The 16,472-nt window shown below is 44.4% G+C and overlaps 1 protein-coding gene across 1 annotated transcript in view; it reads left to right on the top strand.

The window, feature by feature from the left end:
• The window catches only part of eif3hb (eukaryotic translation initiation factor 3, subunit H, b), an 83,541-nt gene that overhangs the window by 52,114 nt on the left and 14,955 nt on the right, over positions 1 to 16,472 (top strand). The window contains exons 3-5 of the mRNA XM_017454849.3: positions 5,138 to 5,305; positions 10,138 to 10,237; positions 11,920 to 12,069. Coding sequence (XP_017310338.1) covers positions 5,138 to 5,305; positions 10,138 to 10,237; positions 11,920 to 12,069 — 418 coding nt within the window. The remainder of the gene's footprint in view (positions 1 to 5,137; positions 5,306 to 10,137; positions 10,238 to 11,919; positions 12,070 to 16,472) is intronic.

Below are 16,472 nucleotides of genomic sequence, written 5' to 3'. Positions count from 1 at the left end.
TCCGAGCAGAGTCTCGGCGGGACGTTCACATCTGAACCCCTTTTGCTGAGTAGAATAAGTATTCAGAATGTACTGCAGATCTTTTCTGTGCGTTTGTAGTGTAAAACGGATCCTGTTACGCAGATCCACTGTTCGCCTCAGACCGAGTAGGTGTACATGAGAGAGAAAGTTGTGAAAGAAGAGAGTAAGAGGAACAGTACAGTCCACAAGGAATTGGAGAATGATGGAATGGAGTTCTTTTCGGCACATCGGGACATTTGATTCAGCGATGAGGTTAACGTGCAGAATCTGGAATAACAAACGCACACAAATCATCACCTCTTTCTCTACAGTGTTTTTCCATGTTTCACCGGCCATGTTAGTATGACTTGATGCCCGTCATCCAGACCTCCCCACTTGCTGGGTGTCGTCTCTGATGACTTTATGTGAGCGGACTAAGTGATTAGTAGTGCGCAGGTCAGTTGACTAATCGAAATCTTTCCGATTTCTGGGCTTGTGAAACTCCTAAGTTGCGTTAGCATCGTACTAAAATCATCGTTCTTAAACCCCTTCACCCTCCCAAAAGCATCTGAGCAGTTGAGATGTCTCTGTTCACTTCAGAATGCGTCCCTCTGCTGCCATCCACGGTCACATCATTAATAAAGCCCCGTGAGTCGGTGTCACACTGGCAGCTGTACATGCCCGTGGCACCGTGTTTCACAGATGAGGTGGCATCCGTGCCTTCCACAGTCAGCAAACTTGGCTTGCCTGCTTTACACAGTTGTCTGTCTCACTTTACTTCAAACCGACGCAACACACCATAAACCATTTTTACAATTGGTGCAGTGCAGTAATCCAATGTCAAACACAGTTACAACTTATTGCAGTCATAGTCCAGTCCTTTCGAAACTTGGCAAGCGAGGGCCATATGCGCCCCAGATCTGCTCGAGCGCCCTCTGGGCTGCTCGTTGAAAACCCCGTATCGTCACTCGGCGCGCTCTTTTTCTTGTTCCTCTTAAACCGTGGCATTAAACGTGTCCACACGAAAAGTTAAACATTTAAGAGAGGCCTCAGATCGCGTTTGTAATTTTGCACAGAAAAGCCCACTTTCTTTCAAGCTCTGATCTGGTGGCTTTGGCCCTGCTTTTATATTTCAGCCCGGTTGTGTGTCTGCCGGCCGAAAGGATTTTTAATTACAGGACAGCATCAGTAAGACTCTCATTATCTTGTTTTTTTGTGTTGTTTCAAATGCTTTTCTGGGTTTGGGGTTTGTTCTTTTTTTTTTTTTTCTTTCCTCCTTCTTTTTTTTTTCCCCCCTCGTTGACCTTGTTTATTTATTTATTTTCTATTTTGCATCCATGTCGTTTCTCCGAGAAAGATCCGACTTGCGGTTAAGATCAGTGCCGCGTATTGGAATGTGTGCGCCCAACCGCCGCTTTTGAAGTCTGCATGTATTCTCTGGAAAAGGGAAAAGAAGAAAAAAAAAAAAAGCCACATTGTTTTTCCTTTGCACTCCCCGACTCGGCATCGACTTCCCTTAAAGCTGAGCTCGTGTGAGCTGTATGAACAAGCGGTTTGCTCGGCGGTTCGTCTTTACCAGTTTCGATTTGCCATTGTTTGGAAGAAAGCGTGAGGCCTACACGGGCTACGAGCGTCTGCTTCACCCAGCTGTTTTTCTTCTCCGAGCGCTTTCATAAATAAAGAGCACTGCCCCAGAATTGCAGTGTTTAGCTCTTGTTTGTAAAATGAGATTATGAGAAAAAGCAGAGCACTTCTGGCATTCGGGACGAAGGGGCGAGACTCTTGCAGGGCTTGTTTGACGTGTGAACTGTAATTCCAACCCTGATATTACTCTTCTGTCACATACTGCCGCTGAGCTAGAGCTGTCAGAGAGAGGAAATTCACGGCCTGGCGTATTCCAGCTGAGCGTGCGGAGGTGTGGGAGTGTGTGCTCTGTGGTCGCTGTTTGCCATGTTGTCAGTCCCATGGTGAAGCATAATGGCACAGAGTGGGTTGAGACGGCACTCCCAAAATACCACCATTTGTCTGACCAAGGAGTGGAACTGTCGAACTCCTGAGACGCGCACACACACACACACACACACACACACACACCACCACAATCAGCAGTGACCACGGCCATCATGCACACCAGTATAAATACCTACGTGCACTCATATTCATGACGGCGCACACACACACGAACACATGCAGTAGTCATTAATCTGTTTTTCACACACGCAGTTTGGACTGGCCACTAAGCTTTCTGACACACACACACACACACACACACACACACACACACACACACGGTGATACTCAGCACGCCCTCTTCTCTGCTCGGTGGTAATTGTTTACAGAGCAGGAAGCTGTGATTTCAGGGTCCCATTTTGCACCTGTCCCTAAAAGCTCCAGTGTTTCGATTAAGCCTTTTGCCTTTTCCTGGCCAACCACACACACACACACACACACACACACACACACACACACACACACACACACACACACACCCCAACCATTCCATCATTTTGTCAGACATCTGATTTGCTGGTACATTCAGCAGCTCTGGTGATAAAGAAGATCAGAGAATTTTCCTCCATCTCTCTCTCTCTCTCTCTCTCTCTCTCTCTCTCTCTCTCTCTCTCTCTCTCTCTCTCGATTTTCCCTCTGTCCTCTCTGTCACTCTTACCCTGGCACCTAACAAGAAAGGATCATGACTACAGCATTTCAGACATTTCATTGTCTGTAAAAAAAAAAAAAAATTAGTTAGTACATACCTCAAGTGGTGCAAGGACGGACAACCGGTGAACCAGGGTCAGGGGAGGCCAGGGCTCAGTGATGCGCGTGAGGAGCGAAGGCTCGCCCGTCTGGTCCGATCCCACAGAAGAGCTACTGTAGCACAAATTGCTGAAAAAGTTCATGCTGGCCCTGATAGGAGGATGTCAGAAGACACAGTGCATCGCAGCCTGCTGTGTATTTGACCGCGTAGCCGCAGAAAGAGTCGGAGTGCCCATGCTGACCCCAGTCCACCGCCGAAAGCTCCTACAACAGGCACGTGAGCATCTGAACTGGACCGTGGGGCAGTGGAAGAAGGTGGCGTGGTCTGATGAATCGCATTATCTTTTACATCATGTGGGTCGCTTACCTGGGGAAGAGATGGCACCGGGATGCACTATGGGAAGAAAGCAAGTTGGCAGGTGCAGTGTGATGCTCAGGTCACTGTTCTGCTGGGAAATCTTGGGTCCTGGCGTTCATATTACTTTGACACGTACCACCTACCGAAACATCGTTGCAGACCAAGTACACACTGCAGAAATTGTTCAGGAACGGTTTGAAGAACATGACCGAGAGTACAAGGTGTCGACTTGGTCTCCGGATTCCCCAGATCTCGATCCAATCGAGCGTCTCCGGGATGTTCTGGAAAGACAAGTCCGTTCCACGGAGGCCCCACTTCACGACTTACAGGACTTAAAGGATCTGCTGTTAACGTCTTGGTGCCAGACACCACAGCACACCTACACAGGTCTTGTGGAGTCCATGCCTCGACGGGTCAGAGCTGCGATCGCAGTACGACGTGTTTTGCTTTTGTGTGTATCTCAACAAGAAGTAAAGCCATAGCATTTTAAAATCTGCTTGGACTGCATTTAAAGACTGCCTTTCGACTGCTACACAGGAGCATCGCGGACATTTTGACAGCCGGCGTCTGAGTACCGAATCGATCAGGCTTATGTCCCTTATGCAACTTTGTGGGGAAATCGCAATTAAGTAGCAAGGTATTAGGCATCTTTGGACAGACTGACTGTATTTCCTGCTGACTCTTTCCCCAGTCTGCTTTTTACAGAAAAACAGCCTAGGCAATATGATGAATACAATTTCATGTCATAGTGGGGAAATATCTTTCTGGCCCCTTTAAGTCGACACGTTAAAGCATGTCATGCAGGAAAACCCCATTTTGGCCAAAACGTCTGACGGGTTTTCGCAATCCACCACACATTTGACTTTGGAATGATAATGAAATACATTTGAATATAGATTTTTCTGTGCAACCATATGGACAAAATTCTCAGTCCTTCAGTTATACTTACACTGGAACGGTCAGTTTATTCAAATTCACTTATTACATTGAGCAAACTAATATTGGAAATATGTAACGCCGATGTTATCCAAAGTATTAACTTTACGCTACGCTTATGCCTGAACATTTATACATAATAAGACCAGCAAATACAAACACAGCCAATCCCGTTGGCGTTTTATTTTTTTTATCTATTTATTTATTTATTTATTTATTTATTTATTTATTTATTTATTTATTTATTTATTTATTTATTTGTATTTCTCCAATTAAGCGTACATACATCAACATTTTCCATCCTGAGGCCCCAGGTTTTCCTCGCTCTTTTGTCAGCGTGTAAACTGAACGTGGATATTGATTGGCTATGGCTGCCTGTGATACATAATGTGATGCGTTCTGGATGACGATTAAAATATACAGCTGTAATACGCCGTTAATTGCTGTGAAATAATGTTTTTTGTTTGTTTTTTTTTAAATAAAGAAAACACTTAATAATATGTATGGTTAATGAAGAAGCACGTGCGCCTCACACCTCCAGGGTCAGGGGTTCGATTCCCACCGTGGTCCTGTGTGTGCGGCGTGTGCGTGTTCTCCCCGTGCTGCGGGGGTTTCCTCCGGGTTCTCCGGTTTCCTCCCCCAGTCCAAAGACACGCATGGTAGGCTGATTGGCGTCTCTAAAGTGTCCGTAGTGGTGTCCCACTCACACAATGGGTGTGTGAGTGTGTATGTGATTGTGCCCTGAGATGGACTGGCACGCTGTCCAGGGTGTACCCCGCCTTGTGCCCGATGCTCCCTGGGATAGGCTCCAGATTCCCCGTGACCCTGAAAAGGATAAAGCGGTATAGAAGATGGATGGATGGATTTTTAATAAAGATACTGATTTTGATTTGGACGGTTTAACCTACGTGGATTAGTGATTTTATGCAGTCTGTGTAGCAAAGTCAGTAATAATTCATATCTAATGTTGGCCTTTTGGATGAAAAAGTCAGAGGAGCCAAAACTTTTGGTCATGACTAAACTACAGTCAGTTGTGTAGCGTGAAAACGTTTGACAAAACACATGTGTGTCTCTTCTGCCTCACAGTTCAGTATCAGATGGAGATGATGAGAAGTCTTCGTCACGTCAACATCGACCATCTGCACGTGGGTTGGTACCAGTCCACGTTCTTCGGCTCTTTCATGAGCCGGGCCCTGCTGGACTCTCAGTTCAGCTACCAGCACGCCATCGAGGAGTCTGTGGTGCTAATCTACGGTACAGTTTTCCTCTCCTTCCATCTGTCTGTCTCTTTCATAATGTGTTTTGCCAGAGCTAATGAGACTTGGGTTTAATCTTGTGTTTCTCACTCGTCCATTGCTTATGTTCTGTCATGGCCTTGTGCATAGCTCACCATCTCTGTTGTCTGAACTAGCCCTGCTCTTACTCCCTGTTACTTCTACTGTTTGGTGTTGACTTTCTGTCTCTCTCTCTGTCTGTCTCTCTCTCTCTCTGTCTCTCTGTCTCTCTCTCTCTCTGTCTCTCTCTCTCTCTCTGTCTCTCTCTCTCTCTCTCTCTGTCTCTCTCTCTGTCTCTGTCTCTCTCTCTCTCTCTCTCTCTCTCTCTCTGTCTCTCTCTCTCTCTGTCTCTCTCTCTCTGTCTCTCTCTCTCTCTGTCTCTCTCTCTCTCTGTCTGTCTCTCTCTCTCTCTGTCTGTCTCTCTGTCTCTCTCTCTCTCTCTGTCTCTCTCTCTCTCTCTCTGTCTCTCTCTCTCTGTCTCTCTCTCTCTCTGTCTCTGTCTCTCTCTCTCTGTCTCTCTCTCTCTCTCTGTCTCTCTCTCTCTCTCTGTCTCTCTCTCTCTGTCTGTCTCTCTCTCTCTCTGTCTCTCTCTGTCTGTCTCTCTGTCTCTCTCTCTGTCTGTCTCTCTGTCTCTCTCTCTGTCTGTCTCTCTCTCTGTGTGTTTCAGGTGTCTTCTTTTTCCTTCTCTGTATCTCCTCTCTCTCTCTCTCTCTCTCTCTCTCTCTGCCTCTTCCTCTCTCTCTCTCTCTCTGTCTCTCTCTCTCTGTCTCTCTCTCTGTCTGTCTCTCTCTGTGTGTTTCAGGTGTCTTCTTTTTCCTTCTCTGTATCTCCTCCCTCTCTCTCTCTCTCTCTCTCTCTCTCTCTCTCTCTCTCTCTCTCTCTCTCTCTCTCTCTCTCTCTCTCTCTGCCTCTTCCTCTCTCTCCCATGTATATCTTTTGTGTCCACTGGCTCTTTCTCCCTCTCACTCTCTCTCGCGCTCTCTCTCTCTCTCGAATTCAGCATTTTCAGTAAGATTTATCGGCATGACCGTGTACATTTACAGTATTGCCAAAGCATCACAGGAAGAAAAACGCACGTTTAGTCTCTCTCTCCCCCTCTCTGTTCTCTTTTTTTTTTTCTTTTCATGTACCTTCCCACCTACCTACCTTTTAACTTGTTCTCTCCCCATTTTGCAGTCATGCATTTTATATTTTTTTCTCTCCATAGACCTTCTCTCTCTCTCTCTCTCTCTCTCTCTCTCTCTCTCTCTCTCTCTCTCTCTAACCATGCCCCCCCCCTTGGATAAACAGTAGCTCAGTGTGTGTAGCTGGCCAGCAGCAGCTCTGTCTAGACAGGGTTTCCTCCTCTGTGTTTGTTTTGCCTGCTATCGGAGTGCTGATGTGTACCTTCAGGAATGCTGGAGGGCTGGGTGCACTGGACGACCCCCCTCCCCTACGCCCCCTCCCCCCTCTAGTATGAGCATTTCCTGTATAGCCCCGTACACCATGTGGCTGTGTGCTGATGTGTGTGGAGGGGCAGATGGGGGCAGCCATGCATGGAGCTGCATTTCTGACAGACCTACACGCACACTCCCCCTCACTCAGCTGTGCTCTCGGTGCACTCCAGGCTCTGTGATTGAGCGGCTGAGACGCAGAGGGGTGGACCCACGACACACACGCACAAAAACCCCCAGTGTTCTCAGCGCCCTCCTCCCTCCCGGTCCACTTGCTGTCAGTAAGTTTCCTCAGTCACTCCCCTCGTGCCAGATGTGGCTCCCTATCAGGACGCAGTCCTGTAGCGCAAATCTACATCAGACACCTAGCAGCTGCCAGATCCTGCTCCACATGCTCCGAACAGACAATAAGGCCTTTCAGAGCAGCCGTGGGTGCCGTGACCGAGGTGCTCCCTGGCACGATCCTGTGAGAAGCAGAGTCGCCCGTTAAACCCGTTTTTAAGCTGCTTTCATTCCACGTCGTGTTTTACAAAACTCGCCAGTCTTTTTCACTGAGGATTTTTTACCGAATTTAGTGAAGCCTGTGATGTATTTCGTATTAGCCCAGGCAAATGCTTTTCAGTCTCTAAGCAGAGGAAATTAAATTAGAGGTTTAATTTCGAATGCGCATGAATATCAGTCGGCTGAAGTGTACTCTTCCAGTCGAAAAAGGGTAACCTTTTAATGACATTTCATGAAATCAAAAGATATCTAGGATGATCGCCCTACACTTGGCTCATCTCTTAATACAGTCCCATTAGGTTCACAGGATAGCACGTTATATTAGATTATGAACGAAATATATGCGACGCACCTTTCTTCAGCCTTGTATCAGGCCTGGCAATCTTCCGAAACGTCCTTTGAAACCGTTGTAAATAAAACAGGAAACGCTAAAATGGCAGCCGTATGTAAGCATTTCTCCTTCATAACTAGCATTTTGCTCGGGAAGTTATTCCGCTTCTTCACTTTATATTAAGACGTATTGAATCGTACGTAACTGCAGGGTTACGTAGGGACAGGGTGTGCCCATTCGCTGTTACTGGGATGTGATTGGCGGTTTGATTGACACACATTTCGAGTCTATCTGGCTTGCTCTGTTTCTCCCTCCCCATCAATATTAGAAGCCTGGACAAGGATTTGATCTGCCCTCTGATTTTCCCACAGCTCCGGTGTACAGCTGTTGATTTTCACAGCGCTTCTTGTAGCTGGATGACTGGAGAGGGGGGCGATTATCGACTCTGCACTGTGCAGGTCATGCCGGCGTTAAAGTTGCAAAAGCTCGGACTTTGATGTCGACGCCACGTTATACGTATAAAACATTGTGTTTTTCTCTGAGCGCACGTGAATGCACCCTCGTCACTAGAGCCGCAACAACCAATCGGTTATGAAAATCGTCATCGACGAATCTCATTACGGATTAGTCGGTCTGCGCGGCACGGGGTGCGTTTTACTCATCACGTTACTTCCGTTCCGAAAACACGCTTCGGAGAGTAAATACTAAAGTCGTCCCAAATGAAGTACTCTACCGTCTAGTGTGTGGATTTTAGAAAGCTAATATCGTCTCAAATAGAACACGGGCGGGGTTTTTCCTAACCGGAAGTATAAGCCGCTTCCTAATCGACGGCGCATGACGTCATACGCACGTAACGTGACGCCGCTAGCTTTAGCAGAGTCACCGACACTGACTTCCTTCCCGTTACAGTTTGTTAGCCGTATATTAGTTCATATTGTTTACAAGTATTTATGCATTATTATTTTATGGATGCAAAAAAAAAGCACTGAATTAAACTACAGTCCTAAATGGATAATATATATTCTGGTGTGTGTGTGTGTGTGTGTGTGTGTGTGTGTGTGTGTGTGTGTGTGTGTTGGGTTCTTTTCAGTCTTATATAATTGGACAAACAGTTGTGTAAAGTTTTAGTCTGAAGTTTATATCTGTAACACTCAGTTTGTGGGTTTAATTTTAAATAAACGAAAAAATGGTACTGAAAGTTTGCCCCGCCCCCATCAGATTAATCGATTAAAAGAAAAAAAAAAAAAAAAACAGGCGCACTAATCGGTAATAAAAAATAATAGTTGGTTGCAGCCCTACTTATCACAGAGCTTGTTGATGTATCTCCAGATTGGGATTAGGAAGGCGATGGAGTTTACGTCGTCATCACAGTTGTGTATTTCCGTACTGCTGTTAACTTACCCGCTCACGTGTTGCAAGGTTGTGATCAATTTATGTGTACATCGACACAAAAACATGCACACGGTGCAGCACGGGGGAGTCTGGCCCTGACTACTAATACAGTATTCACGATTATTACACTAGCACAAACCCCACGAGTGTAGTGTTTGCATTCTCCTCACCACCTCACCATGATGTGCAGTGTGGAGCGTATTACCAGGAAGAATTCTGACCCGTTGCCTCATGCTATACCGTTACATGTCCATACTCGACTCGTATCACTATGCATATATTCATAAGCTCGTATTTCTCATCATGTGGTGCATACAGTACAGCCTCTCTTGCACACATCCATCCATCCCATTTATCCTGCACAAGGTCGTGGGGAACCCGGAGCCTATTCCGGGGAACTCGGGACACCCTCTTTCTTAACCTGTAAACGTGCTACGGGTTCATTCTCAGCTTCATTTCTGAATGGTACGTGGAGTGTCTGCCTTAGCTCATTTTGTATTATTCCTCACCTGTCATTTGTATAATACGCTCCTAGTCGTTCTGCGTTTGCTACCATCATTGTCGAGTGCAACCTTTTGTTTTCTACTCTCCTGAAATAGAAACTCGCTGAGACGTCAGACAATTGAGTTGCCAGGCTGCAGGTAAAGAAGGATAGAATTATGCTACCTTTTTTTTTTTTTTTTTTTTTTTTTTTTTTGTGCAGATACTTTCGTTGGCTGTCAAAACACCCAGGTGACTGGCATGTTCGAGCGAGGCTCAGTGGAAAACTAATAAAGCCTTTCTGACACAGGATGTCTGCCTTCTGACAGTCGAATTAATGCACTATGACTAGTGTTTTTTTTTTTTTGTTTTTTTTTATTTCCTCCCTTCAAACATCGAAGGCCTCATCATAACCCAGAGAAGAAATTTTGTCCGGTGGTGCCTCTGACCTAATACAGATGGTTTTTTTTTATTGTCTTCAATTTGTACTACTCAGACTGACGGTTTGGTCTCACTGGCTTCTGTATAGTGACAATATTGCTTTAACTGTCACAAGCTCAGTCGCATCTGCTGTGGAAAAGAAGTAGCAGAGAAAATTGGGAGAGTGCAGCAAATAATAACGCCCTTGAATCGGTGCATTTCATTTCATTGTTTGCCTCTCTTCTCTCTCCGTAGATCCCATTAAGACGAGTCAGGGCTCCCTGTCCCTCAAGGCATACAGGCTGACCCCTAAACTCATGGAGATTTGCAAAGAGAAAGACTTCTCTGCAGAAGGGTATGTTGCATGCGACTCCACTCATACAGACACAACAAACTCAACAACACACAAAGCTCACTGCTATTTTACCTCGTTTGCTCACATTGTGCCTCTTATTCTGATTTAAATCGTTTTGGACTTTCAGATTTGATCGATTGATTTATTTTACTGATTAGTTTGAAGAGTCACCAGCACATTGCTTCGTCCCGAGCGTGTCAGCTTTAACCTTGAGAGCGCTTGATAATGGACAGATTAGTGCTGAAAACATCACAGCATGAGTGTGGATGACCTCCTTATGTTAGCTGCTAGACCACCACGTCGAGAGAATGGTCTGAATCAGTGATCAGAGGTGAAAGAGCGAGTGAAAGAGACTCTTCATGAGTCAATGTGAGGAGATTAGCCATAATTATGACACACACACTCGCTGGGCACTTTATTAGGAACACGATGCTAATACCGGGTCGGGCCTCACTTTGCTCTCAAACGGCCACAATTCTCCTTGACATGGATTCCACAAGAAACATTTCCTTTGAGATTGTGGTTCATGTTGATATGATTGCGTCACGCCGCACTTTCATGCTGTGAATCGACCGTTCTATCAGACTGGGAAGGCCACTGAAGAACACTGAACTCATCGTTAGACTTGCTTTGTGACACGGTGCATTGTCATGCTGGAAGTAGGCATCAGAAGAAGTAAATTGTGGACATGAAGCGATGCACATGATCTGCAACAATACTCAAATAGTCTGTGGCATTCAAGTGATAACTGATTGGTATTAACGGGCCCAAAGTGTGCCAAGAAAACTTTCCCCACACCATTACACCACCTCCACCAGCCTGGACTGTTGACACAAGACAGGTTGAGCCCATCGTTTCGTGCTGTTGGTACCAAATTCTGACCCTACCATCCGTGTGCTTCAGCAGAAATCACGATTCATCAGACCAGGCTACGGTTTCCCAGTCTTCGACTGAACCTGTGCCTTCTGCAGCGTCGGCTTTCTGACCGAAGTGGAACCCAATGTCGCCTTCTGCTGTTGTAGCCCAGCCAGGTCAAGGTTCAATGTGTTGTGCATTCTGAGCTGTGTTCCTGCACACCACGATTGTACAGAGTGGTTATCAGAGTTACTGAAACCTTTTGTCCGCTCGAACCAGTCCGGCCTCGCACCGTCGACACTTCTCATCAACAAGGTGTTACCATCCGCAGAACCGCCGCCGCCCATGTTGGACCTGAGACGGTTCTCATGGTTGATGTGAACATTACCTGACGCTGCTTGCCTGTATCTGCATGATACGTGTTGCCACATAATTGACTGGTTAGATAATTGCATGAATGGTGTACAGGTGTTCCTAATAAAGTGCTCAGTGAGTATATAAGGCCATGTTAACTGTTCTTGGTAAGAGTAAATTCTTGGTAAATTCAAATCTCAGTGTCTGCCTTGAACACGGCTGCGTAAGGGCCTTTGAAAATCTTTTCTTTTCCCCCCCCACACACCACCTACCCATACATCACTTATAAAAAACAACAACAACAATATACTGCACAAATAATAAGCACTCTGAAGATCTGCTTACCTAGAACGGATAGAAGATGGTCCCCCAATGACTGAGCGAAAGTGCGAACCATTAAGCACAGTGTTCTAACGACAAGCTAGAGTGGCGTAACAGCGTGTCAATGAGAAGCGGTGTGTGTGTCCCCACAGCTTGAAGAAGGCCAGTGTGGGCTATGAGAACATGTTTGAGGAGGTTCCTATTGTCATCAAGAACTCTCACCTCATCAACGTGCTGCTGTGGGAGCTGGAGGACAAGTCGACTGTAGTGGAAAAGCACGAGCTGCTCAGCCTCTCCAGCAGGTCAGACACAGACACACACACAACACGCACGTCTGGATTTCATTGTTATTCATACACACGTTTACATTGATTCGTTCAGCGGACGCTTTTATCCAAAGCGACCTACTAATGAGGAAATACTGGCAAAGCGATCTATCAAGCGGAGAACAATACAAGTAGTGCTGCAGTACAAGGTTTATAACTGAGGTCTTGAGAAGCGAAGTGCGCAGAGTAGAGGTGTAAGTGCCAGAGTAATTAATTAATTAATTAATTAATTAATTAATTTTAAAGGTAGGGGTTAGTTAGGTGTTGATGGAAGAGGTGGGTCTTTAGCTGTTTTTTTTGAAGATAGTGACCGATTCTGTGGTCCGGATTGAGGTTGGAAGTTCATGACAAAACTGAGGGACAGTTAGTGTGAAGGTCCTGGAAAGGGACCTTGAGCCACGCCGAGTAGGCACTACTAAGCGTCGCTCGTTAATCGATCACAGATTGTGTAATTTAAACGTGAGCCTTCAGGAGAGTATTGATGTAAGGGGGGGGTGCTGTTCCAGACAAGGTCTTGTACACACACATACAGGCGCATCTCGAAAAACGAGAATATCGTGTGGAAAGGTTCATTTTTTCCGTAATTGAAGTGTAACTTTCAGATATTCTTCATCACACACAAAGTGAAATATTTGACTTTACATTATGACTTACGGCTCACGGAAATCAAAAATCTCAAAATATTTGAATAAATAATTTACTTTATAGTCAATTTTTTAATGAATGCTTCTTTTTTTTTAAAATAAACGAGCATTAGGGCCAGTTGAAGGAAGATTACTGTGATGTGGCGAACATCATTGAAGAAAGGATTAGGTGTCCTGGGTCAGCTGTTAGGAACGAGTTAACTGGCACATGCAAGAGCACCAGCAAGGAGCTCAAGATGATGAGAGGTCGAACAAGCGGCTGATTTCATAGGGAAAGTACAAGATGTACAAACCAAGTCTGAAAAAGCTTTACAACATATGCCGAGTACAATAACTTGCTCATTGTTACATCCCTTTTTATTCCTTTCTTTAATAAAAAAAAAAAAAAAACAACCAAGATGACATTGGGCTTGTTGTGTCAGTTGGAGGCAAGGGTTATAACACAAATCGGAGCGCTCAAGCACCAGGTTTGTTGTTTTGATGCAAAATTTATTGGAAAGAAAAGTAGCTTGCTGCCGGAGAGTTAATCTCTCTCTTTTTTTTTTTTTTTTTTTTTTCTTTTTCTTTTTTTTTTTTTTTTGTTATCTAACCCTATCTACACATGAGACAAAGCAAGATTCCCAGAAGAAAAGGTACTCGCTCATACAGTTTCCAGATAGCTACTGTATAAAGGGCGTAGTCTGGCCATATTATGTAGTTAGTGTAACTACACGATAAGGCCAAAGGTATGTGGACACGATCATTTGAAAATCCCATTCCAAACCCATGGGTGTTAAAATGGAGCTGGTCCCCTCTATGCTGCGATAACAGGCTCCACTAGATTTTGGACTGTGGTTGTAGGGATTTGTCCTTTCAGTTACAAGAGGTTGAGTACTGTTGTTTGGCAAGAAGGCCTGGTGAACTTGGTGTTCCAGGTCATCCCAAAGCGTGAGGTCATGGCTCTGTGCACTGTAGTTCTTAAGCTCCGACTGTGGCAAACCATGGCTCAATGAAGCTCACTTTGTGCACAGGGTCGTTGTCGTGCTGGAACAGGTTTGAGCCTCTTAGTTCCAGTGAAGAGAAAAGTGCAATGCAACAGCATAAACAGACATCCTATACAATTGTGTGCTTCAGATTTTGTGACAAAAGTTTGGGAAAAACCATCATATGGGTGTCCAGAAAACATCGTCATTGTAGGGAGGGCGCTATCAGCTAACTTTGGCTAATGTTAGCGATACTGTACCGTAATGTAGCTGGTTAACGTAGCCATGAGGCAGAATGACCAGTCACTTGGTCTGCTGCACTGCTTCTTGTGGAAGATGTACTCTTCAAATAAATGAAACGAAATCATCAAATTCTGTTTCAGGTCTATAATTCGGGTTACAGAAGTATTCGGAATACGATGTTTATATGCGCACAGGCATCGGAATTTTCCTGTATGCACGGTTTGTTGTAAATATGCCGATCTATACGTGCTCTCTTCCTTTTCCACTGTTATTTCCCGGGAGATTCAAGATGCTGCCGTTGCTACCCACAATTCCTTGAGGATTGAGCGTTCACATATGTCCTTTTTCTGAAATAATTAGTTTTTGATTTGATTTTCTGAGTAAGGTGTTTACATGCAACAAACTTCTGATTAAAACAGGCATATACCAGGGGTGAGAATCAAAATTTGGGGAATCAGAATATTGTCTTAATCTGATTACCAATTAGAACATGGCCAAATTCCATTAATATCGGAATAATGTCTTGATCTGATTACTAATTAGTATATGGCCAAATTCCAGTTAATATCGGAATATCGTCTTGATCTGATTACTATTTAGAATATGGCCAAATTCCCGTTAATATCGGAATATTGTCTTGATCTGATTAATAATTAGTATATGGCCAAATTCCATTAATATCGGAATAATGTCTTGATCTGATTAATTAGAATATGGCCAAATTCCATTAATATCGGAATAATGTCTTGATCTGATTACTAATTAGAATATGGCCAAATTCCCGTTCATATCGGAATATTGATGTGCACGTAAACGTAGCCACTGATTCAGTCCTCAAAACGAAACACAACGATACATGCGGATGTGTTAAAGTGGCTGATACTCTCTCAGTATCGTTTTAATGTATCGGACACAAGCTGTTTTTGTAATATCAAGTGATGAAGAATAGAAGTGAAAGAGGGCAGAAACTGTCATGGATGAAAGCGTTTAAATTTTGCGTATAGCAAGACCGCTATGAGAACACAGAAGTAACACAGTTTTACTGTTCAGTTTCCAGTCCTGTCTGATTAAAAAACAAAGCCCCAGAGCCAGATCAGCTGAAACAGAACACATTTGAAGAGTGATTGGTTTCATAATGAAGGAATCTGTTTTTATAGATAAGTCTGCTCCTCAATTTTACTCGTTCAGCGTCCGTGTTGAACGGAAGCGTCCCAACAGACCTGCAGATGAATCAATAAATCACATCCTGCATATTGTTCACTGGTATCAGCTTCTTCTTCTTCTTCTTCTTCTTCTTATTATTATTATTGTTTAGTAATGTGCTCATGGGAGGTTTTCAGGTTCCAATTAGTATTTCAATTAATTAATTCCATGCTGTGCAGCCATGGTTGAGGAGATGGTTTTTTATGTTTGTTTGGTTTTTTTTTTTTGGGGGGGGGGGGGGGGGGCGAGGGAGGAAGAGGAAATCATTGCTTTTATTGCTTCTTTTTCCTTTGTTGAAGTTCCAAGTAGGTTTGAAGGTCTCTCTCCCAGCAGACTAGAAAGGGAATTTTGTCTTTTTAATTTGTCTCTCTTAATTCAGACCTGTCAAATATTTTGTCTTGGATGAAAGGCAGAACTCTGGCAGCTCTGTTTAGCACTTGAAAGAATACTTTTGCCAATTACTTGCCCTTCTCTGAGGAAATGTGTGAGGGGACACGCAACTAAACACACACGCACGCACGCACGCATATACACAGCCCCAACCACGATGGTCCTTTTAGTGTAATTGCCAGATGAGTTGGGACATCTTCATTATGAGGATAATTAATCGCCGTAAGGTAGAATGTTGTTATAGTGTACCTGCTGGCAGAAATGATCGACACTTTTAGTGCTGTGAGGATTTTTCTGTCACATTTTGGACATTATACAGTTGAGGCCATAAGTTTATATACATGTTGCACTATCTGCGCAATGTCAATAAGAAGATTATTAATAATTGCATTTGGTTCTGCCCTGAATAAGCTATTCCACACAACAGATGTTTACATATAGTCCACGAGATAATTTACACAACTGAACCAGTTATAACAAACAAATGATTTTTGTTGTCTTCTGGGAAACATGTAAATATCTTATGTAGCTTCTGAAGGGTGGTACTAAACAAAAAAAAAAAAAAAAAAAAAAAAAAAGATTTATCCATCCATCCATCTTCTATACCGCTTGTCGTCTTCAGGGTCACGGGGAACCTGGAGCCTATCCCTGGGAACATGGGGCACAAGGCGGGGTACACCCTGGACAGGGTGCCAATCCATCGCAGGGAACAATCACATACACACTCACACACCCATTCATACACTACGGACACTTTGGACACACCAATCATCCTACCATGCATGTGTTTGGACTGGGGGAGGAAACCGGAGCACCCGGAGGAAACCCCCGCAGCACGGGGAGAACATGCAAACTCCACACAAAACAATTTACATAATGTTCAAAAGTTTACACCCCCCGGCTCTTAATGTATCGTGTTGCCTTCTGGAGCATCAGT

Source organism: Ictalurus punctatus, chromosome 24 (genome assembly GCF_001660625.3).
Source record: "Ictalurus punctatus breed USDA103 chromosome 24, Coco_2.0, whole genome shotgun sequence".
Classification (NCBI taxonomy): Eukaryota; Metazoa; Chordata; class Actinopteri; order Siluriformes; family Ictaluridae; genus Ictalurus; species Ictalurus punctatus.
The sequence above is the reverse complement of the archived record's forward strand: the minus strand, read 5'-3'. Positions and strand labels throughout refer to the sequence as shown.